We start from the raw sequence: 25,025 nt of genomic DNA, 5'->3' as shown, positions 1-25,025 counted from the left end.
GGAATCCAAAAACATTTATCATTGAACATTGATCAATAATTGAAGTGACTGGGCAACGTGCTTAACAACAGCAAACCAATATAACAACTTCTGTGAACAAACACTCACAAACTCATGCCGTGTCTCATTTGTTAAGATAAAATCATCAACCTAAACCACCGCACACTGAACTGAATTTCTGTGATTTTATTAAGAGCAAACAACCCGCTTCTTCAGGTTTGAGGGAGAGACAGAAGTAGGACCTGCAGTCCATCTTTCTTTATAAAATCTTCTTCTCAGTCATCTACGTAATGGGATGAGGTTTAATCACATATTAATTGTAACTCTTGTACTCTTTATGAATCTTTTTTGTGTAAATTTATTATACGTTTTGGATGAATAGAAAATTTTCTTTTGAAAAATGTTTTTGATGAATGTGAAAGAAATAATATGGAAAAAGAAAAGTGAAATAACTGTGATAATTAGTCATGTGACCCATGTATATTTAGCACACCTGTGAGTGCTCATGTGATTCTATTGAGCAAACCTGAAGAAGCCACGAGCGAAATGTGTTGTTCGCTCTTAACAGTAATTCAGTGTGCGGTGGTTTATGTTGATGATTTTATCTGAGATGTTCCTGCGGTCGACCAGCACCTGATCCTTGAGACTGGCTGTGAAGAGAGAGTTCTGTTTACTTCTCATTGGTCCAGATTTATGTTCAGAACTTCCTAAACAAATGCATTTTGCATATAAGACAATGACACCTACGAGTAGTTCACCCTGAGAAAGCCTGAGTACAGGCATGCAACTGTTTTTTGTGAATGAGTTTTAATCGTAATGTAATAGCAAAAATGTATGTTTGGGAAGTACTGAGCATACAATTGGATAAATGAGACTTAAATTATACAACACAAGTTTGTGAATGTTCGTTAATGGATACTTTGATACAGTTTTGCTGTTGTTAAACAAGGCCCCCATTCACTTCAGTTCAAGAAGAATGTTCCCCATTTTTGGATTCTCCGTTCACCATGGAGGCATGCAAGAAAAAGTTTTCTGCATGATTCAAGGCAACACTTGGTGAGTAATTCATATACAAATGGTCATTTTGTGGGTGACATATTCCTTCTCATATGCTGTGTATGACTATCTGTCATTGATCTACTTATATAAGATTCTATTCTATCGTTTTCAAGTAGTACCTATAAAATGAGAACAGACATTGCCAGTGCAGTACTTGTTAATATATAGTATTTAGGTCCAGCAGTCTAAAGGTGCTGTAGAGAAAAAAATCATTGGATATCTTGGCAAGTGGCTGAATGACGCTTTTCAGTGCTGAAGACTATGTACTTAAGCCGGGCTCAGTCTACAGGAGTTTTGGGCCAATTTATCCCTGATTCACCCCTCCTAACAATCAGTGGTGATATCTGGTCTGGGACTTATCTGATATTTGATCAGCACTGATGTTCTGCCCAGATTACCTGTTAATGTGAGAGGTTTACAGATCCAGTCTTAAACCTAGGGAACTGCTCATAGACTCATTGGGACTGCCCCAATAATTTCAAACACATCGGATATTTAGGATTTAAAATCTACATGATTACAGTTATGATCACGTCAGTATGGACTGGAGCAGCGATGGGTGTTGCCGAGCAAAACTAAGCATTCTAGCTCTTCTTGAAGCTAATGTCAGTTAGCATAAATATGAAAATCTTAAATCCAGTTCTTGTCCTCCATGTTTGATACCATGTCCCCAACCATTCCCTCAAACAGACTGATTTAGCCCTCTGCTTTTGTCTGTCTCACTGCAAAGAATTATTAATAATACAGTAAGTTGTCGCACCACGTCAGTCTCCCTTTGGTTTACATTTGCTTCTCCATTAGATCACGTGAGGTGTTGCATTCATGCTCCCTCTGGCACGACAATCTAAATAACATCCTGTTGTCCGTCCATCCATCCATCCATCCATCCATCTTCTAACCGCTTCATCCTCTTGAGGGTCGCGGGGCTGGAGCCTATCCCAGCTGACATTGGGCAAGAGGCAGGGTACACCCTGGACAGGTCGCCAGACTATCGCAGGGCTGACACACAGAGACAGACAACCATTCACGCTCACATTCACACCGACAGACAATTTAGTTATCAGTTAACCTAATCCCCAATCTGCATGTCTTTGGACTGTGGGAGGAAGCCGGAGTGCCCGGAGAGAACCCACGCTGACACGAGGAGAACATGCAAACTCCGCACAGAAGGGCTCTCACACCCGGGATCGAACCGAGAATGCTCTTGCTGTGAGGCGACAGTGCTAACCACCACACCACCGTGCCGCCATACATCCTGTTGTAGTCAACTTTTTTAGTGTTTGCATGTTTGTGTTTACGGAGAAAAACACCTGTGAAGTTCCTCCTTATGTGCAACATGCAACCCGATTTCAGAATCAGGATTTTAAAACTTTAACTCCTGAAGTGTCTCTTTTCTTAATAGATCTTTCTACTTCTTCTACTTCTAGTTCTTTCTAGAATTTTACTGTATACTACTCTATAAAGTATCAACCTATTTGTTATGATCTGGAACAATAATGTCAATATTATTGTTTTTGAAAAAAAAAATACAGAACAAGGAACATAAATGCACACAGATGATACTTTATAATGCAAAGAATCATTGATGACTGGTCTTATCATTGGTATTAATGGTTATGTTGTTCAAATTCTTTTTGCAGGTCATCTTTTTGACTGTTGCCAAAATGTGGAAAAGGGCGAAGAACGCAGGTCCCACCACCAACAGACAATGTACAGTACTAGAATCCTGCCTTCCTCTGCAAATTTCTCTTTTTTTCTACCAACTCTTGTTCTTTTTTACTTATTTAAACAATAATTAAGTGGTCTGGTGTCCATCTATTGCAAACATAAAGTGGTGCAGCAGCACACTGAACAGTGTCCGAGAAACTGCATTAGTTTAATCCTAAATATCAAAATAAAACAATAATTATATGCTTTCACTTTCATCAAAAATACTCTACTGCAGGCTTGGCAGTAATGTTTTGTAAAGGAAAAAACCTTCAGTGACTGAAACTGTTACACAAGTGAGCAGAACACATGATTATTTTTAACAAAAACAGACAACATTGTTTGATTCCATTGTTTGGTGGTGACTATCTGTAATGAAAGCTCACATTAGTCTTTGACATGAGCAAATCACTTTAATTACTGTCTCATATACAGATAACTGTGTGCAAGTTAATTCATCAATAAGAGTGTTGAAAAATGAGCTGCCACTAATCCTGCAAAAAACAAAACATATTGTTGGAGTCAACAAACAATTTCAAGGGTAACAAAGCTCTCCATGTTGTATACACTGACAGAGTGGTGCATCAAGACAGTGGCTTTCAACACTTTGAAACATAAAGTGGCTGTTATATCAGCAAATCTAGTCATATTCTGGCTTCAACACTGACATCTACATATACTGCACCACCGTGGTGCCCTGACGCTAAACATGTATTTGTTTAAAGCAGCAAGAATTAATGTTTTTATTATAACAATGTATTCTATGACAATGTGAAAACAATGTGATCATGTGACGCGTCCCTTGTAGTGATGAACCTGCAGAGGTGAGTTTCAGCTTGTTGTTGAGCTTTCCAGACCACAACTGTACTGTTTTGGTTTACTCTCACAGCCCTGTGTCGGCTGTGGCTGCAGCAGGTAGCTGTTTTTAGAGAAAAAGCTCTGTACTAGTGGCTGTTGCGAAAACCGCAATGTTGCAATACTGGGCTATAAAAAGCCAACTGCAGGGGCAGGACAAATAGCACATTGCTGAACAACAACAATGGAGAAAGAAATGAAAACTCAATCTACGTAGATTGGCTGGTCCGTTCTCTCCCTTCGTGCTTCAGCCTTCCCTTCATCCAAAGAAAGTACACAACAAACACTCAGCTAAAAAAAAATGCTGCGTACCTTATTGCCCCCCATTGCCCTCCTGTGCTCTGCATTCAACTATGAATAAGTATTTCATTTGTATTAAAACTGTGTCGTCCTTGATCTTTAAAAAGCCACAATATACTTAATAATAGCCTGACAATAAAGCACATTTACACGGCACTAAAATAGGGATAAATTAAGTAATTTGTAAAAACAACAAAGAAGTGGGTGATGGTAATACAGCATGTCATGCTGTTGAGCCACCCTTAATCACCACAGGGGAAATTCCTTCACTTCAGCAGCGCTCTACTGTACAATACCCACTTAGCACCAAACTGCAGACAGACACAGTTAGAGACCAGTTGGTGAACATAGTGGAGCACATGGAGTTGGATTCAGGTGGACTACAATATTGCTTCATAACTGCTGGATGTGTAAATAAGGATGCTTCACACCTGCCCTGTTTGGTTCGGTTCAGTTGAACTCAAGTTTGTTTGCCCCCTAGGTGCGGTTCATTTGGGCAGGTGTGAACACAGCAATCACACTCAGGTGCGCACCAAAACAACCGTACTGAGGCCTTCTTGAAAAGGTGGTCTCGGTCCAGTTACAGTTCAGTTGTGGTGAGAACGTGTTCCGACCTCGATCTGAACCAACTGCAGTCACATGACACATTGTTTGGGTTCAACATGAGCATGTTACAGTCCTGGAGGATTATTAATGTGCACCTCCTCCTGTACTGCCTTAATATGCATATTCAGCACATCCAATGCATCAAAACATTGTTTTCTAGTTGGAGCCACGCCTCGTTTTCAAACTGTATGGTTTGACTAAAATGAACAATGACAGCAATATAGTCCACGATGAGCAGCGCTAAAATCAACCTGCGTAGTTGTCCCTCCATTGTGACATTACAAAGTGTCACATTTATCTTGCAAGTGTACTCTTCTTCAACGTTTTGTTTACTTCCTGGATTTTTCCCACATGGAAATTCTGACCAATCAAGAGCAGCTTTCTCACACAAGGTATTTGATCTGGTTTGTTTGTAAATGCTGCTGTGAGAACATGAACCAGCTCTAGGCAATTATACAACTTCATAACAAATGAGTCCCTAATTCAGACCAAAGCAAGACAACTCTAGGTCATTTGTCAACAGGTTTGCATCAAGCTCCAAGGTGTTAACATGTCGATGTTGTGTTACAAACATGTTTCTGCTGCCCCCAAATGGCAAAAAAAAAAAAAAAACAGGAACTGCAGGTTCACAGCTTTATCACTGAAACTACTTTAACATACACGGCACCTGTAAAAGCCAATGAAACATGAAAATATTCACTCCAGCCACATGATGCACAGCATCTTCGGTAACTTATAAAATTCATAGAAACTATGCCGGTTGGAGTTTGCCCAGCTGACAGGCACTTTGAAAAGCCAGTTGACTAAAGGTCTTCTCTCTCAGGCTTCACTGATAAACTAAGGGATGAGAAGAAAACATCCCTGGATTAAGGTTGCCTGCCTGCTGCCCTTTACTGTGACCCTCTCTGTGCTTCAGTTTATTCAGGCCTCTATGAGCTTTCCTTTTCCACATTATGCCTGACTGGGTCACTTCCGTCTTCAGTCTCTCACTCAATTACTTCTGTCTCTCTCTCACTTCTTTCCCTCGATCTCTATCCATCTATCAGTCTCATACACCAAAAAGTAAAAAGGCAAATAAATGCTTCACTGGGCGTGGATAATCATTTCTGCAAATATAAAGGAAATGCCTGCAGGACACAGCCTGTAATTTCACAGAGGCAGCTAATAACGAACAGCTTCTGTTGGACACGCATTGTATAGATACCCCACTTCATATCCTACAGCCATAGCATAGCATTCACTCATGTACCTCTAACTGATCTGGTGTAATTTCTTTTCACCCAGGTTTCTCCCTCGTTCATCAATACATTCAGCGTTTTAATGAGGTGTCTGGCAGCAAGTCAGGTGAAATAAAAGAGCCGGGCTTTTTTCTAGTAGACAAACATGGAATGTTTTTCTGAGGTCTCCATGCACTACTGTACTGTTTGAATGCAATACTGAGCTACATCCATTATTATGAATAATGGAATAAATACTGAATAATACATTAGGTATTATTGAATACTGTGTCTGCCTGTGGCCTGTCCTGTCTGTGTTGATAACATGAAATATCTATTTACTACCTTGTCAAATCATTCGCCCTCTGTTATACCTTTGACAGGGTGGCCGTTCTCCTATTTCAGTCCTTGTCATAATAATCATTAATCCCCGGATTAATGTTGTTCTTCATCGACTCCTGTGTGATCCTCTATCTTTGCACATCCAAAGCCTGATAAGAAAACATTCGGCAGCAAAGGAAGCAGGCAGAGGATCACAGCGTAGATTTCCTGCACTGCTGTTTGAAATGCCTGAGTGGATTTATTTGCATCGTTTTCATTTAACTTTGTGGACACTGTATTGAATATGCATACTAGAGCTGAAATGACTGGTAGACTGATTGATTAACTGGTCAACAGAATATTGATCTGCAACTATTTTGATTATTAATTAAAACTTTTGAGTCATTTAAAAAGGGACAGTTCACCCCAAATCAAAATCCCCATTAGTCTAAAACATCACTATCCTAATTGATGCTAGTCATCAATAAGCTGGCACACATGCAAAACAATAGCTGACACTCGGCAGCGATCATTTTCTGAAGTGTATCTGAGATTTGTGTGCAACATTGCTCGTTCACTGAGTTGTCTGAAGGCTAATGTTAATGTCAGGACTCAAACACACTCACACACTCAAGCATCTCTGAGAATATGTTTGACATTCCTGACATCTGCTGGTAGCAAAAAATAAATCTGTTTATTTCTACCACAAGCAGCACGCTCCACTTGGTGTGACTATTTTTTGGTTTGTTTTAGTTTTAATTTGAGGTTGTAAAGTCCTTTACTATGCTCATTAACTAATATGGTTGTTTTTATAATTATTTTTGCTGGCTTTGTTTAGCTGTCATCCGGAGGAGATCTAAGACTCCTGGAGTAATGATCGTGCAGTATGTAGTGAACATACCAGAGGGAAAAAGCACCCCAGATTTCCAGAGTAAACCTGCTCCAGTAACTATTAAGGAAGGTGGGTTCACTATAGCAGAGCACTAAAACTGACACATCTATGCTACTGTATAGTCACTTAAAAGAGGTGCAAGACAATAAATGACTAATGTTCGAATTATGAAAAAATAAAGATGCAATATTCACATGTATCCCACAGGGAAATTAGCTGTTTTCAAGGTCATGGTGAAAGGGGATCCAAAACCAGAGGTGACATGGAGAAGAGCTAAAGCCCCTATATCAGACAAGCAAAAATTTCAGAGTAAATATGATGAAGCAACCGGAGAGCACATATTTGAGGTGGGTAAATAATTTCACAACAGTGAAAGCCCTTTGAGTATTTACTGCTCATACAGCACAGTAAATTTTGCGTTAAAATGTGTGAATCCAATCTGTGCATCTGACAACTTGCCATGTCGCATGTTATTTGTGTTTCTAGATTCACAAAGTGTCTGGTGCGGAAACAGATACATACAAATGCTATGCTGCAAATGAATATGGTAAAGCTGTCTGCACAACAACATTAAATGTGATTGAGGGTAAGAGTTCATGCAGTAAACATGATTGCGATTATTGGTTTTGATTGTGCATGTCACAGAATTGTAAAGTCTGTAAGTAATTATTGAAAAAAGGTGTAAAACAATGTGTAGTTCCCCTATAACTTATAACTACTTGACTTTAAATCTGGAGAATAGCTGTAAAAGACATAATTAACCAACTTGAGCTGCATTTGCTTTGTTTAGCTTCCAAAAACCCATCAGACTTCAGAAAACTGCTGCGGAAAAGGTCAGAAAACAGATATTATTATCAAAATAATTAACCAGATATTTTTGCATATTATGATTTTATCACTGATCCCTGTCTGCCCATAAACATGTTTTTATATTTGCCTGATATCTTTAGTAAAGTAGATGAAAAAGGAGACGGGGAAAATGATGAAAGATTCTGGGATGCGATGCTGAACGCTGACAGAAAGGACTACGAGCGCATCTGTTCTGAGTTTGGTGTTTCAAACTTACATTTGATTCTCAAGAAACTGGAAGAGAAGAAGAAGGAGAGGGCGCAAAATAAGTGTAAGGTACGGCTGGCTCTCAAAGAAGATGCATTATCTCCAGCTAAATCATCTGTGCAGTTCTTAAACAAGCTGTGATGGATTTGTTATTTCACAGATGTGGCAGAGATTAATAATCTGTTCATTCTGATTATTTACCCAATATAGCATCTTACTGTGCGTTGTGATAACTTCATCGTTCAAATGCAGTTAGAAGAATCAGAATCAGTTCAAATCTGCGTAAAAAGAACTGCATTTGAAATATTTTCTACTAAAAATGTAACATTCATTTCCATTTCTCAGTTCATCTCATCACTTCAGACTCTCTCACTCCCATGATGTCTCTGACTCCCATCTCAATCAGCTGTTTAATCTCTTTTCAGTATCAGAAAACAGGTATAATTATGTTTAAAAAAGATGGCTGCACTTTATCAGAGCTGGAAATTGAGCTTAATGATGCACAGTGAGACAGATTAAGAGGTCTTTAGCCTTTTAATTATTAAGTATTACACTGACTGTGTTTGTAATTGCTCCCTATTTGCTGCATAGTGTGTGAATGCTGAGAAATTAAATTCTGAATTGCACACTATATAGTGCCCTCAAAAATTCCTACAGTGAAGCTAACAAAGGAGTGTCTGTGGTATGTACACTGCTGTTTGCTAATGCAATGTGCCATATTTTAAAGATGGACTTCTCCTGGCACTGATAATGCAAAATGACAATTATGCATAAGTGGTAAATCACTTTACTGCTTACTAATGAGTAAATGTACAGTATTTATTACAGAGGAAGGAATGGCTTTTAAATGAGGGCCCTCCAGTGACATGATATTGATTGTGTACAATATTATATGTATTGAAAGAATCTTTTCTATCGTCATAATATCAAATATTTTTATTCTGTCTGTAACTCCTCTGTGTACTTGGCAGAAAGGAGCAATTCCCTATGATGAAGACACAACAGAGAGACACAGCCTGAAGAGTGCTGGGAGGTCGAAGGATCAAAATATTAAGGAGCTGATGCAAAAGGGCACGGGGCTCAATCAGGTGGATAAAGAGGGCAACCTCCTCGACACAGGGCTGAATCTGGTGAATGAAGAGGAGACACTTCTCTCCACAGAGTTCAAATGTAGGTTCAAGAAATACAATGGATTTTATCTGTTTAGAAATCAAACTATTGCTGTTGTCCATGTGTATCTATCCAGTGTGTCAATATCTGAAAATACTAATTTCAACAGTTCCTTTAAGGTCCATGTCATATTGGCAAGATTATCGTTTTAAAAACAGTTTTTAACTATTCAACAATGAAAAGGACAAAGGTCTTGTAGAGTTATTCCTTTCCTCGCTTAATCTCTAATAATGTCACTACATGCTCTAACTGTATTACTTCAAGCCATCATACACCAAGTCTGTATTTTTCATCCAAAATTGTCACATGGTTAAAAATAAATACCGAACTGCAGAATCGTTTTTCACATCAAAGTTGTTTGGGACAGTTGTCCAACCAAGAAAGAGGCAGTGAAGAAAATGTGGTGGCGGGACACATGCGCAATACAAGAGAGGAACAGGGTGCATGGTTCGATTTCATAACTCACCAACAGGTCATATAGTAATATTCAGGTGGATGATGATGATGGGGATATTTTAGAGGATGAGGACTGCACACAGACAGAGAGGGATTAAGAAAGTGAGAGACAGTGTGGATACGGAGAGGGAGGACAGCTCAGCCCCTTTAGGAAACCACAGTGCCAAATGCCAGAGGTGTCAAGAGAGTGGCAACAGCGAGGGAGGTAACTCTAGTGAAAAGAAGCATGGTTGCTCCCTTGCTTCTTGACATTTTGTCATTAATTGTGTATTTTCTAGGGCTGTACCCGACTCAGAATTATGATAGTCGAATCGGATTTGTCCATTTAAAACAAATATTCAACTTTTTGTTCTATTTAAGTTTTAAACTTTGAACAGAGCTCAGCGGGGCTTACAGTGTGACAACAGCATTCATGTAATAGAGTAAACAAGCTAACTGTTATAACAATGGATTGAAAATGTGCAACATTTTTTGCCAACACTAGATATCAAACAAAAGCCAGAGACTGTCTCATATTGAGCAGGAAATTCACCTCTTCCAATGAGAAGAGAGAAGATTATGTTATCTCGGTCCCTTCCTCTGTGCTGCTGCTTCAAGTCCGCAGCTGTATTTACCAAGACAAGAGCGCTCACACTGCAGCAAAATCTGGGGACCAAAACGTTCCCAGGAGTACAATGCACAGCACACTGACTAGCAATAAAAAATAAATAAATAAATAAAAAAAAATGGCTGCTTGACTTGAAGCAATCTCAGTTGACTGAGGGGTTTCCAACTAATGATTCCAATCTCTAACTTTCAAGGGGCAGTCTGAGTTTTTTCTGCAATGATTTGAACAAAACAAAAAAAAGAAAAACACATCAGACTCAGTGTGGAAGGTTTCTGTGCATAACAATTATTATCAGATGACCGATTTAAAAAAAACATACAAAAATAACAGACTTGGCATGCAAAGGGCTTTACACAAAAGTAAGAAAAGTTGATTTATTAATACATATAGATTTTTCTGCTTCAGAGATGATACACTACACAAACACACACACACTGTACGGGTCTACACGTACAGTTGTGTAACAAAAAGATATATGGTTTGGTTCACTGACTTCTTTGTGTTGCTTTTACAGTTTCCAATGTGGACTTTGTGATCAAAATTCAGGAGCTAAAAGTTCAAGAAAGAGAGGATGCCCTCTTTGCATGTGTCCTGACACACCCACTCCCCAGGATCACATGGATGGGCAAGGGCAGCACCCTGGAGGATGGAGAGAAATACAGCATAACCATGTCAGACCACAAACTGATCCACAGGCTGCTGATCAAGGACTGCACCCAGCTGGACAAAGGCATCTATTCAGCTGTGGCTGGCATAAAGTCCTGCAGTGCCTGGCTGGTTGTTCAAGGTAACACCTTACAATATAGTACACCAAAAACCAATTTGTCACTGTGTGCTGAAGTGATCCTAATTGCTGCCACAATCATGAGTGATGTGTCATGTATGTTGTATTTCAAATCCTCTAAGCTGAGAGTGACCCTGCATCTGCTGGACAGAAGAGAGCTCGTAAAACTACCTTGGCTGGTGGAGCACGGATCGACCTTGAGAAGGTGGCCAGAGAGCAACAAATAAAAAACAGAGAGGAGATAGAGAAGATTTTAGCAGCTGTAAAAGTAAAACACGGAGAAGGACAACTGAAAGAGAGAAAGACTTTAATCACAAATGGAAGAGATGGTGAAATAAGTGCAGCCACTGGACCGGGTAGAAACAGTGGAGCAGTAAACGATGACATGCCTGATGCTGTAAAAGCCAGCACCCTGTCTGAGCCAACAGGGAGCAAAGAGAAAGCCAAGATCAAAAACTCAGGAGGAAATGGCACAAAAACAAAATTGGATGTTTCAGGGTGTGTGACACAAGAAGGAGCCAAGATCAAAAACTCAAGAGAAAATGGCACAGAAATAAAATTGGATGTGTCAGGGTGTGTAACACAAGCAGGAGCTCAACAGATAGTAGATGACCCCAAGAACAAGAAACACAGCAGATCTGGTCAAGCGGATTTTGACAAGGTAACAGGTAAAGTCGATCTATGCCTAACAATGTATTTTCACCATAAAAGTTGTGCTAATGAAAAAGAAATGCAGACTTGCTGCTACTTTACTTTTGTTATTTCAAAAGAGGAAGAGAGTGGATTAACTTTTGTCATGCTTGGCTGTCAGCTTAAAACGGTCTTTGCCCTTCAGTGTTTGGGTTACGTGTCACACACTGTGAAGGGTGCTTTTATGTAAACACTGACTTATAGCTGTATGTCGGCTCCACACAAGTGGCCGTTTTGAGCATTTAACATTGTGCAGTGGGGTGTCACTCTGCAATTACACCTCTAAAAAGCTAAGTTTCTGTAAAGTGCAGTAAAGTTTGATTAAAATTAAAGTTTGATTAACTGAAAATACACCTCAATCACATATAAAACATGACTTAATAACAATAACATTAAGCAAAAGTACAAAAGTCTGCTCCATTAAGGTTCACAAACAAAACAACTGCCTTTTAGACATGTTTTCCCCACAAATACAACATGCTTATCTTGTTAGCATAAGCCTCTGACATTTTACATTGCATAAATTAGCCTACCTGTCAGCGGACTTTTTCCTCTTCTCATATGAAGCCGGTAACAAAAGCAACATTCAACAAAGGTAACATTACAAACTTTAGCTCCATTATAACTCACAATGTTCTCCAACAAAACAACTGTCTTATGCAAGACACCTTCCCCCCCCCCACATATACAACATGCTAATCTTATTAGCATAAGCCTATGACAGTTTACATTGCATAAATTGTTAACTTATAAAGCTCTAAATGGTCAAGCTCCGTCATATCTTAGAGAGCTCATAGTGCCATATTATCCCACCAGAACACTGCGCTCTGAGAACGCAGGGTTACTCGTGGTCCCTAAAGTCTCCAAAAGCAGATCAGGAGCCAGAGCCTTCAGCTATCAGGCTCCTCTCCTGTGGAATCATCTTCCTGTTACAGTCCGGGAGGCAGACACCGTCTCCACATTTAAGACTAGACTTAAGACTTTCCTCTTTGATAAAGCTTATAGTTAGGGCTGGCTCAGGCTTGCCCTGTACCAGCCTCTAGTTAGGCTGACTTAGGCCTAGTCTGCCGGAGGACCCCCTATAATACACCGGGCTCCCTCTCTCTCCCTCTCTCTCTCTCTCTCTCTCTCTCTCTCTCTCTCTCTCTCTCTCTCTCTCTCTCTCTCTCTCTCTCACTCTCATCCTATTACTTCATCTTGCTAACTCGGCCATTCTGGATGTCACTAACTCGGCTTCTTCTCCGGAGCCTTTGTGCTCCACTGTCTCTCAGAATAACTCATACCGCAGCGGTGCCTGGACAGTGTGACGTGTGTGGTTGTGCTGCTGCCGTGGTCCTGCCAGATGCCTCCTGCTGCTGCTGCCATCATTAGTCATTAGTCATACTTCTACTGTTATTGTACACATATGACTATTGTCACACAAGTATACTGTCAGATATTAATACATACTTTCAACATATTGTACCACAGTAGCCAGAACTATAACTATAATATTATTACTTTCAATAATGTTGTTGTAAGCTACTGTCATTACCTGCATCTCTCTCTCTCTCTCTCTCTCTCTCTCTCTCTCTCTCTCTCTCTCTCTCTCTCTCTCTCTCATTGTGTCATATGGATTACTGTTAATTTATTATGCTGATCTGTTCTGTACGACATCTATTGCACGTCTGTCCGTCCTGGAAGAGGGATCCCTCCTCAGTTGCTCTTCCTGAGGTTTCTACCGTTTTTTTTCCCCGTTAAAGGGGTTTTTTTGGGGGAGTTTTTCCTTATCCGCTGTGAGGGTCTTAAGGACAGAGGGATGTCGTATGCTGTAAAGCCCTGTGAGGCAAATTGTGATTTGTGATATTGGGCTTTATAAATAAAATTGAATTGAATTGAATTGAAATTGAATAAATTAGCCTAGCTGCTAGCTGACTTTTCCTCTACTCACATGAAGCCAGGATAAATCACACAAGACTATTTTGTGGGGACTTCATTGTCTTCACAAATAATTGTTTCTTATCTGTGAAATAAAAGTAAAGAGAAGCTTCATTTCCACTGAGGGAAATTGTTTTAATTTACAAAAATAAACAGGGGGTCTGCGTCGCCAAAATGTGTAGTTGCAATTCTGGGAAGGTGCACAGCAGGCTATGGCGTCAGCTACAGCATAGGGTAAGCATCTATGCAGAGCCTGCGCCATAGTAACACCATTGATTCAATGCATATGTATAAACCTGGCTTCACTGTCAAATTTTATGAATTTCATGAATTGTGATGATAAATAATCAGCTGTTTACCTCCCAATTCAGCATTACTTCCTGATGGGTTTATTTTTCTTTGTACCAATGTTTAGAAAAAAAAAGGCACATCCATTTTGATTCTTTTAAAATATGTAATCAATTACTTTTAAATTATATCTGTAAATTTAAATTACCAAATGGGTAACATTATCATGACCACACAAGGAGAGCAGAGATTAAAGATTAACTATTTTAATATAACTGACCTACTGTGCCACAGATACAGATGAAGAAGGATATGAAGAGAACGAAGTCTTCACCGGATCTACCAATAATTCAGGATACATAAAAAATGGTCAAGAGACAGAATATGAACAAATTGGTAAGATATTATTCATATTTATGTAAATGGTATATTTCTTTTCATGTGCCCAGTTAACATCCTTATTTCTTTTCTGTTCATTCTTTTGAATGTGTGTTGTGTCCTTGCAGAGTCCAGTGACAGAAGTGTTGATGCAGTGTTCAACCAGAATCAAACATTTGCCACAAGTCAAAATGAAGTGACAGATGCTGCTGGAAATAAAGATTCTACTGGGTCTGTCAAACAGCAAAAGAGCACAAGGAAGGTCCACTGGAAAAATCCCACACCTGGTAAGAAACAAAATGTAGTGTATTGACTATGTGTCACAGTTACCCCCTCAAGATTAGTCACATTCGTGTCAGATATGTTATATAGCAAAATACTGACAGAACAAACAGTCTTTATTGCAGCAATTTGTCCAGTTCTGTTTTCTTGTGTCTGTTTTTTCAACATAAATTACTAGTTTGATTATAAAGTTTGCAACGCCTGCAATACCTCTGTTGTTGGCCCTAAGGAGGGTATACGTTTTGTCCTTTGTTTTTTATTTGAGGCTATATTTCAGGCCGAAACAAAAAAGAAATGATCTGAAATTTGTTGTACATTTCAATCATTTGAAATGTACAAGCCCGAGTGAGCATCTGGAGCATTGCTAACAGCACTATTTTCTCTTTAATTTGGTGAAATGTAGATTTATACATCAGTGAAATTCATCCCGCTGGTGGAGAAATTGTGTGTTGTTTTAAAAATGGACTTGTGAAGGAGTGTGATGATATGAAAACAGATGGCACAGAGTCCTTTTCTTCAGTTGGGTGATAACTCAGTGAGATGTCTCAAGCCTTTGCTGCTCTGCTTCTAGAGCAAGATCAAAATGGACTGGCAGGTGACGATGAAGCACATGATGATGAAGCACGTGACAGTGAAGCACATGACAATGAAGCACGTGACAGTGAAGCGAACGATGAAGCACAAGAAGATGAATCAAGTGACGATGGAGCAAGTGACGATGGAGCAAGTGACGATGGAGCGAGTGACGATGGAGCGAGTGACAAGGGAGCAAGTGACAAGGGAGCAGGTCACAGGGATGAGGATGGGGACTCTACCAGCCAGGTCAAGCGCTTACGTTCTTCAAAGAAAAGAAAAAGGCGACAGAAAGCAGCCAATGGTAAGAGACCAAAAGTGGTCTGAAGCAGTTCATATTGTTGCAAAAACTTAATATTTCATGAGTGGAAAGCAAGGTAGTCACTCATAAACATGTATATTCTTGTTGTGTTTACACAAATCTGGCAACCACTAGTGTGTTTCATCATCTTGCGACACTGCCATCATTGCTGTGGCGAGCTGAAGTGTCTGCAGTGACCCACATACTGTATAACCCTTTCATTGTAGACATTATTTGTGCACCTTCACAGGGTGTTATAATGGTATAATTTTCAATTACTGTGTGTTTGTGAAGTTCAGGGCTGTATGTTTTCATTTTTAAAAAGGTGAAAGTAAACATCCTGAAGACCACCATGAGTGCGACGAGACTGAGGATGCAACCAGCACTGCCAAACACTCAAGGCGTAAAAGACAAGGCCCACTGATAGAAGATGTGGTGATTGGTAAGTAACCTAAGAGGTGTCACAAATCAATCACAGGAAGGGGCCTCAACTGAATGCATCTCCTTCTGGTACTCCAGCAAACAAAATACTAATTTAAACATCACAAAGTTAGTCTATATCTGCTGGTTACATGTTAAACTTCTCATTATTACAATTTTTAAGATTTAATATTGGTACAGTACCCTTGACTCGTATGTATTTATATGATTTTTGTATTTTATTATGACTTGAGCACTTGGAATTTCATGCAGCCACCAGATACAGAAAGCTTCATAAAAGATAATCATTACTTAACCACAAAATACAGAACTGTAACTGTATGTGTAAGAGTGTTTGCCACTTTGGAGCAGCAGGGAACCTCTCCATGAGCAGATCAACACAGAACAAAAAAGGCAGAGACTAAAAGCTAACTGGAAAAGCAAATAAATTAAAAATAATAATTATGATTTTTCTGATTATTTGCACTGTGAAACTGCTTTTTGATGCAAGTTAAAGTAATCATAACGTCTAACTATTTACTGCTGTGTGTGTTAGATCCAGGTGTTCAATTCATCTGTGGCTTGTCTGATGTCAACGCTGTTATCAATGAGACTGCTGAGTTAACATGTAAGCTCAGCAGTGAGGACTGTGAGGGAGCCTGGTTCAGAGACGGCAAAAAGGTCAGTCGTAAAGGTCAAACTCATCATTTTCTTTGGTACTGTGTCCCTGTCTGTCAAGAAAGGGATTATATATTAAGTGATTACTATCATTATTATTCCAGTAACTGGGCTTCATATATCAAAAGCAATGTTTCAAGGGTAGCGACAGCATGCTGCACTGCTAAAATACACACCTCTGGTTTCGGTCATTTTCACTTTCAGATGTGAGGCGCATGTAAAAAAAGGCGCATTATCACTTTCTTCATAGTGGTAATTGGAAATCACCACAGCTTTTAAAAGCTATGTGTTCATCTGTGTTGTACCTCAAACATTTTACAGATGTTCAGACACTCTGAGCCTATTTAGGACAGAACAGAGTCGAATACCAAGCCCTGTGGGCCATGGAGTGTTTCTGATTTGATTAACTAATTAACTGTTGTTGCTCGATTTGTTTACTTCAATCTGTCTGCTCCTTTTTCCTATCAGATACTGCCAGATGACAATTTCTCTGTCACTAAAGATGGTGCGATCCATAAATTAGTCATAATCAGGTGCAATGAAGAGCACTCTGGGAAATACCGCTTTGAGGCAGATGGTCGTAAAACTGAGGCAATGATCAACGTCAAAGGTTTGCAATTAGTCATGATAATAATGATTTTTGATATTATGCAGTATAGCTGGAGAGGGGGAAAACATATATCTATATTCACAGCCACAGGTCAGGATCAGATCACAGCTAAATGCCTTTTAACGTATCAATGACCCTGACTGGCCCCTTTCCTTTTAGATCCCCCAAGGTTTGACCCTGAAGACCTTGTTGCATTCACTGAGCCTGTGACAGTTAAAGTGGGGCACAACGTCTTCTTCAAACTGCATTTTGTTGGCCACGAACCCATAAAGATTAAGTGGTACAGAGAAGGAGAAGAGCTCCTAGAGGACAACAACACAAAGCTAGAGAATTCTGCGAGTCACAGCCGCCTGCTCCTGATCAGGTGCCAGAGAAAGGATACGGGAGAGATCAAAATCAAGCTCAAGAACGAACACGGCTTCACTGAGGCTATTTCACAGCTAATTGTGCTTGGTGAGTGAATGAGGGACAATGCTGATATTCAATACAGAAAAGTCTCTCTATCGCCTAAATATATAAAACACAACAATAAAAATGTCACACTATTTCAAAAGAAATAATTAACTCAACATCTAACTCCTTCAAGACAAATCTAATCTTTAAAAATGCCAAAGATGTGATTTGTGCAGCAACTGTGTAATAAGAAGTACTTTACTCTGGTAAGATCTTCAGAACACCAAACAGCAGTGTTGTTAAATGCTTCATAGCTCATCCACATAATTGCAAAAATCAGGCCAGTATTTTCTCTATCAGGTGAAAAAGGGGGCCACATTTCACTGAGCCCATCTGTGCCTGGACAGATTTAGACACTTACTCTCCAACTGCAGCTCTCAATCTATCATACTACCGACTGAGGAAAAAAGTTTTGTTCTACTTGAAGCAAAATCCCAGTTGGTGACAATGTGACAGGTTAAAGATGTGTTTTGAAAACACATTTCACTGCTTGACAAAAGTTATTATACTCCAACCATCTGTCATTGCTGCCAGCATCACAGCTGTCAGTTTTTACCATGATTATCTCTGCTGTTTCCCTCGTATAAATGCAGCATTCCCTCTTACACATATGAGAAGTTAGGAAGGGTTTCCAAGCTTGAACACTTCTTTGATGTTTCAGACAAACCCTCTCCACCGCTGGGTCCTGCAGAGGTAATGGAGAGTTCAGCAACATCTATTGAATTCAGGTGGAGGCCTCCGAAGGATGATGGTGGCTCACCTGTGATTAACTACATAATGGAGCGACAGCAGGTTGGACGAAACACCTGGAAGAAATTAGGGGAAATCACAGGTGTGTCCAGCTACCGCGACATAGATGTGGACCGTGGTCGGAAATATTGCTACCGTATCCGGGCCGTGACTGCAGAGGGTATAAGTGAAGCGATGGAGACTGATGAAATGCAAGCCGGCATGCTAGGTGAGCCAAGCTAGTACTTGTGTGATATCTGTTGAATCAATTTGCCCCACTATCATCCTAAAGACAGGGATGTAATAGAGGATAAACTGCACCTGCTGAGCTTTAACTTAATACAACTGAGCTCTTTTATTGTGAAGTGACAAGAAAAACCCAAACGTCTATTTTTCTCTTGCCAATACATCTAAAATTCATCCAGATCTATGACATACTTAAGTGTCCCGATCACACAACGGCCAACAAAGAAAAACAGCAGAAAAGGCCACAAGGTCATAACAAGCACAGGTCCTGTACGGCATGGCGGCCGACCCAACACAAACAAAACAACATAATGAAAGCATAACTGACTTGCACTTACTATTTGATGTCTTCCTTCATGGTGGCCATGTGTTGTAGAAGTTCTTCATTTAGGCCATCAGCCTTAACGGTCTATAAGACTTCACAGAAATGACGGCTGGAGTTGGCAGTCATCCTTGACAAGTGTGAAGCCCTCTCCAAGGTCACGATCAAGTTTGTCTCCACAAGTTGCAGCTGTTGGAAAAAAGTAACATTTAGTTTGGATACTAGACAAACTCTGTTGCTGCTGGTTTAGCCACAGAACAGGTCTTTAATCTTGCCTTAGTCTATCAGCAGACCAAAGAACAGAAGTTTGGGTCTCCCCTTCTCAAACATGTATTTTCCCTTGATCTGGGCCCAACTGTTAACAAAAAAATAGTCTTTGGAAATCCCATCTTTTGTTATCCAGGATCAGTTAATCCATCCTACTTTTGTGTCATTTTTTCAAAGCAACATTGGATTCGATCACCCTGTTCCAGATATAAACTTTTTTTTCGGATTACCAGATCCAGATAACCATGCTCTTAATGGGGGTACACATCACAATGTAGGCAGTCTGCCAACAAATGCACTGCAATTACAACTTATTGCCATAGGCGCTGACAATGAGAAAATGGAGATCTTTGAGACTGTAACTGTAAATAGGCCTAACTTTTGCTATTTGGGGAATTATTTTATAGGGACAATATGCTTTTATTATTTTTTTTTTTACTCTATTGTACTGAAAGACTTAATAGGCAGCCTAATGTCTACTTTATCTACTTTATCGCAGTAACTGATAAACAAATCAAATGCAAAATATGACAAATGTAGATATATATTTGACCAATTTAAAAGTTTTCTTACATTTTGCCCCTGAAATCCACCCTTCTGCTGGGATCAGGGAAATCCAGACGTTTTTAGATGAAAGGTATCCTCATCCTCCTAAAAAGTTTTAAACACTACATACTAAAGGTTTGATCCAGATCCAAACCAAGACTGGATTACATGATCTAATCCAATTTCAGATTAGTTTTTCCCCTTTGGAAAACAACCAATTTTTTAGGTTTGATGATATATGATAGCTAAAATCCTATTAGAATACTTCTGCACAACTGGGCCCTGGTGTTTAAGACTTCTTTATTATTTTTTTTGTTTTATCGTTAAACTATTGGATTAGGTATCTTGATACTGATCACAAGTGAACCAAAGGGATCAGTTATGAACACTGCAAATAATTCACACCAACTAATGGAGTTTGTATTTATTGTGTATCAAGTTTACACATAACTCTAGTACCTTTATCCAGTAAATTATGTGGTTAGCATATACCTGCTAAGGATAACATTGGTTTCCTAAGCGCTCCCTAACAAGCCTAATGTGCTTAGCAGGTGTACTGTACTAGCATCAGAATACTAACATCTAAACTTTAAGCTAGCTAGCTAACATTACATAATGCAGTCTAACATCCGTTTCCCTACCTGTTTGTTTTTAAAGTAATTAAAACAAACCCTGACAGGAAACCCATGATAATAAACTGGACATAAACAGAGAGAGTAAAAAAGTTCATGTGGAATTAGCAAGTTTGTACCTTTCATGTGAAAGCCGTTTTTATATTTGAGACTTTAACAATAACGGTTAACTGTTAATTGGGCTAGCTAACGGGAAGCTAACGTCAGTTAGCTACAGAGCTAACGTTAGCTAATGCCTCCATCTTTGACAACCAAACTTTGAAAAACTCCACAAGTCGTTCGCCAACACTTACCACTGTTTTGTAGACATTCCCGGAGTCCTCGAAAGCTGTTTTATTAACCTACAACGTCTTTTATCCGTCGTCTTTTCAACTTATGTCCCAAGTTGTGGCTGTAGGTGGCTCTGTACTCAGATTCCACTTTGGAACCTAATAGGTGGGCGTGGCTTGTGCCAATTAAGCTCGTGCTCAGCAGGTAAATGTCAGCAGAGACCGGTGGACATATGCTGTGTCTTTGACAAGCTCTAACATCACTGAATCCAAATGGAAGATGTGGTGTCATAGTTGAAACTATATAGTATATCATTCTAATAGACACAAGACCACAAAGCTAGGCCTTAGACATTTGGCTTGTCATAGTAGCAAAAGCATAGAGAATATCCTATGGAGTGCATATTGTAAAGCGCCCGGAGTCAAATTTATGATTTATGATACTGGGCTACATATATTAAAAAAACTGACTTCACTTGTCTTGATGTGTTATTAATAACATCAAGGTGGTCTCCATTTTATTCAAGTGTCCCAGTAAGCCATGACAGTGTCTGTGACAGTGCTCTAAATGGAGCTCAGCCATCGCTAATTGAATTATTCACACCTGCTTTCCTACTGTCACATGTCAAAATGGGCTCTGTGAAAAAGAGCCATGTGCAGATTCAGTGTCATTACTGCCCCCTGCTGTGCTCCATTACTAACCATCCTGATTGCTTCTGGTCTGTACTTTGTTCTCTCTTATTTTGCACCATGTTTTGCAGAACTGGTGAGGAATGAGACATAACTGAATACCAGTTATGTCAGTCTGTCTGCCTCTCTAAGTACCTCTGATAAATTAGTAAAATTCAAATTACATTGCTGTGTTTTTGTTCAGTTTACAACAAATATAAGAGAAGCACAGCCTGTTCTTACACTTGGGAGACAAAAAAAATGTGAATAATAATAGCAGCTTAAGAATGCTAAGCTTATTGCCCTTTTCAAAAAAGCAAAGGATTTACCTTAAAGGCAACACAGTTCTCTGATGTCAAAGCAGCTTGTTTCACTTGTAACATGACCACAATATAACCCAATTCTTACGTATACAATACGTATTCTATTGATAGATTTTTATCAATCAGTGCTGCATTGCTACTGACAGATTCAGTCCCCCTGACTGATTTTGTTTCTGCATGTTTCAGCGTTTCCTGGCCCTCCAGCACCTCCAAAGGTGGTCAGCGCATCTGACGACTGCATCAACATTTCCTGGGCTTCTCCGACTAACACAGGAGGGTCACGTATCCTGGGCTATATTTTGGAGAAACGCAAGAAGGGGAGTAATCTCTGGTCTGTCGTCAATGCCATGGATGAACTAATAAAAGGTCTGCACTTGGTTTTATTTGACTGTAGTTCAATATCATGGCATTAAAGACAGTGACACTGATGTTTTGTTGTTGTTGTTTTGCTGAAATTACTTGTAGAGAAGAATTATGCAGTGAAAGATGTGGTGGCAGGAATGGAATATGAATTCAGAGTCACTGCCATAAACCTCTCGGGAGTTGGTGAATTCAGCAACCCCTCAGAGTTCGTATTTGCACGGGATCCAAAGAGTAAGTGCTGCAACTGCTTTTAATGCTACATTCACCAATTAACAATAGATTGTGCGAAATATATTCATGTACAAATCTTAAAATCATGTGATATTATTGAAAATTTTCACCTATATCATTAGATCTCTACTAGTAAAATGTATATAGTCTAAACATTTGATATTTGAAATCACGTGGCTTTTAATTTTGTACACCCCAGAGCCTCCTGGTAAAGTTACAGGCCTGAAGGTGACAGAAACGTCTTACAGCCACTTGGTCCTGACTTGGACCAAACCTGAGGAGAAACCAGGGATACAGGATGAAGCAAAGGGATATTTTGTGGAAATTCGTCCTGCAGAGAGCATTGAATGGTCCCGCTGTAATACCACTCTCATCATCACAACCACCTTCAGTGTGAAAGGCCTTAAGTCCATGGGCATGTACTGGGTGAGAGTGATTGCCACTAATGATGGAGGAGAGAGTGATCCTGAGGAGCTCGCCAACTATGTTGTTGCAATGCCCTCGCCTGGTATGTTGGAAATTTAATATGTTGCTGATTAGTTGCAGTTATACATTAATATTTAGAAGAAAGTTTAAGATGCAAAGTTTGGGGGTTAACTTTCCTTTTAATTGCTTTATAATCCCGTTTGGCTCTTATTATATGTATTTTCTTGAGACATGAACAGTATGGTTTCGTGTTTTAACAGAACTATTTTCAGGGTGCTGAATCACTAACCAGTCTTTTCTTACTCTTTAAAATGAACCTTGTAAAGTTAAATGTTGTCCAAAGCACTATTGCCTTTTCTCGTTATTCTAGTGAGACCAAAGTTCACAAACCACAAGATGAAGAGCTTCATGGTGGTGAGGGCGGGAAATTCTGTCAGGATCACAATAAACTTTGAGGTGAGAGTTATACTTTGTATTTATTCACTGGTGACAAACCGAGGCAAAACTAAACAGGAGAGAAACCCATAGGACATACTGTACTTCACCTGAAATAATCAAGATATTACTAAAGTTCTTTTCCACAGGCCTCTCCACGACCTCATATCATGTGGCTGAAGGACAATGTGCCCGTGACAAAACGAGTGACAATCAGTAACTCTGATGGCTCATCCCAGCTGCTGATCCCCACATCTGAGCGCTCTGATTCTGGCATTTACTCAATTTTGGTGAAAAATCTTGCAGGACAGGAGACCTTCAGTATAGAGGTCAGAGTCACAGGTAAAGAAAAAACAAAAAAAGGAGGTCCAGTGTGTAAGATTGAGGGGGGTGTAGTGGCATCTATTGGTGAGGATTGCACATTGCATCCAACTGAAACCGGTAGGATTCCTTTAGTGTTAAAAAAAAATTGTTTTTCCAATGCTGCTTATCGCTGAAGGGCTCGTTTCATGTAACAAAAACAAAATTATTCTTATTTTAAGGTGATTATACACTAAAGAAAACGTACTTATTATATTATGTTTCATATCTGCCAATACATCCCGCTAAATCCTACACACTGGACCTTTCAGATGTATATTTTCAATGTCAAAGACGTGTGTTAAAGGATGAGTGAAACTGATGGTGGTTACAGATGATCCGAAGCCTCCTGGACTGGTAGAACTGGAGGAAAACGTGCCCGGCACAGTGACCGTGAGATGGGATCCTTCTCCTGATGAGAAACGTGACGACCGCCTCCACTACATAGTGTCCAAACTAGACTCGTCCAAACGCACATGGGCCACAGTGGCTGAAAGACTCTTCAATAACAAGTTCACAGTCTGCAACATCATGCACGGAAGGGAGTATCATTTCCGGGTGTATGCCAAAAATGACATGGGTGTATCTGAACCCTCGGAGTCACCGACCTATGGGATAGAGAAGAAGAAGGGTGAGATATTGCATTTCAAACAACCTCACACAGTCACCTCTTAAGGGAAATCTTATCTCTTAAGTTGTCTTCTTTCTTTGTAGAAAAATTTGTGGTCAGCGTACCGACGAGAAAGGACTGTGACCTGCGATGTGCTCCGACCTTCATTGTACCTCTGAAGCTCCACACTGCACCCAAAGGCTATGAATGCTACATGAGCTGTGCAGTGAAGGGAAATCCAAGGCCTCGCATCACGTGGTATCGAAATCACATCAGCGTAAACACTGACACCAACTACTACATCTCCGACACCTGTGGAGTTTGCTCCATGTTAATCCTCCGCGTCGGCCCCAGAGACATGGGGGAGTACACCATCACTGCAGAGAACGCCCTCGGACGGGCTGAATGCTCCACAATCCTCAGTGTCAGAGGTGAGAGACAAACACGCCTGCACTTTAATTTAAAAGATAGGTGGCACAAAAAACATCCTTATTAATGCTTAATCATTTCATCTCTCTTCCATACAGAGTGAAGACACTAAAGGCCCCACAACATTAGCAGTATTATTTTAAGGTTTAGATCTAATACATGGTGTTTGAGTTGAAGTGGTTGTGCTGCTTGGATGTTACGCACCAGCTGCAATAAGAAAGAGATAGTATATTGTATTAATTGGAAAGCAAACAAAAACAAAACTGTTTCTCCAATAAAACATTGCATTGGGTGGTTTAAAAATGTTTTTGCTGTGGAGTTTTCTGTCTCATGGCTCGAAACAGATAATCATTGCAGAGCAAAGACATAGTTTGTTGGTATAGTGAAAAAAATATATTCATCTTACATCAGAAAACATAAAATTACATTATGGCTGTTTGGTTTTCAGTTTGTTTTTGTGTCCCTTATAGTTTTCAGGACAGCACAGTGGTGAAGTAGTTAACACTGTCACCTCACAGCAAGAAGGTTTTAAGCTCTCCCTGGGCCTC

At 39.7% G+C, this 25,025-nt stretch overlaps 1 protein-coding gene across 1 annotated transcript; it reads left to right on the top strand.

The window, feature by feature from the left end:
- The first annotated feature begins 6,921 nt into the window (after positions 1-6,921).
- LOC117258060 (immunoglobulin-like and fibronectin type III domain-containing protein 1) lies at positions 6,922-24,764 on the top strand. The gene is made up of 24 exons (XM_078169871.1): positions 6,922-7,026; positions 7,165-7,304; positions 7,444-7,543; positions 7,748-7,790; positions 7,908-8,082; positions 8,985-9,183; positions 10,761-11,033; positions 11,153-11,698; positions 14,220-14,321; positions 14,432-14,590; positions 15,157-15,462; positions 15,785-15,901; positions 16,436-16,560; positions 17,026-17,167; positions 17,327-17,620; positions 18,282-18,578; positions 21,810-21,989; positions 22,089-22,217; positions 22,417-22,725; positions 23,014-23,099; positions 23,228-23,420; positions 23,773-24,069; positions 24,153-24,479; positions 24,576-24,764. Exons 1-24 carry the CDS (start codon positions 6,939-6,941, stop codon positions 24,578-24,580), a joined length of 4,632 nt encoding a protein of 1,543 aa, XP_078025997.1. The 5' UTR covers positions 6,922-6,938; the 3' UTR covers positions 24,581-24,764.
- The last annotated feature ends 261 nt before the right edge of the window (positions 24,765-25,025 follow it).

Source organism: Epinephelus lanceolatus, chromosome 8, assembly GCF_041903045.1.
Source record: "Epinephelus lanceolatus isolate andai-2023 chromosome 8, ASM4190304v1, whole genome shotgun sequence".
In the NCBI taxonomy this organism is placed as follows: domain Eukaryota; kingdom Metazoa; phylum Chordata; class Actinopteri; order Perciformes; family Serranidae; genus Epinephelus; species Epinephelus lanceolatus.
This window is presented reverse-complemented; position numbering and strand designations above follow the sequence as displayed.

Excerpts from the sequence above, each read along its gene's own strand:
- LOC117258060 (XM_078169871.1), top strand. The coding sequence starts at position 6,939 with ATGATCGTGCAGTATGTAGTGAACATACCAGAGGGAAAAAGCACCCCA. Across the intron at positions 9,184-10,760 it reads TCTCTCCACAGAGTTCAAAT|TTTCCAATGTGGACTTTGTG; the intron begins GTAGGTTCAAGA and ends TTGCTTTTACAG. Across the intron at positions 16,561-17,025 it reads GGTTCAGAGACGGCAAAAAG|ATACTGCCAGATGACAATTT; the intron begins GTCAGTCGTAAA and ends TTTTCCTATCAG.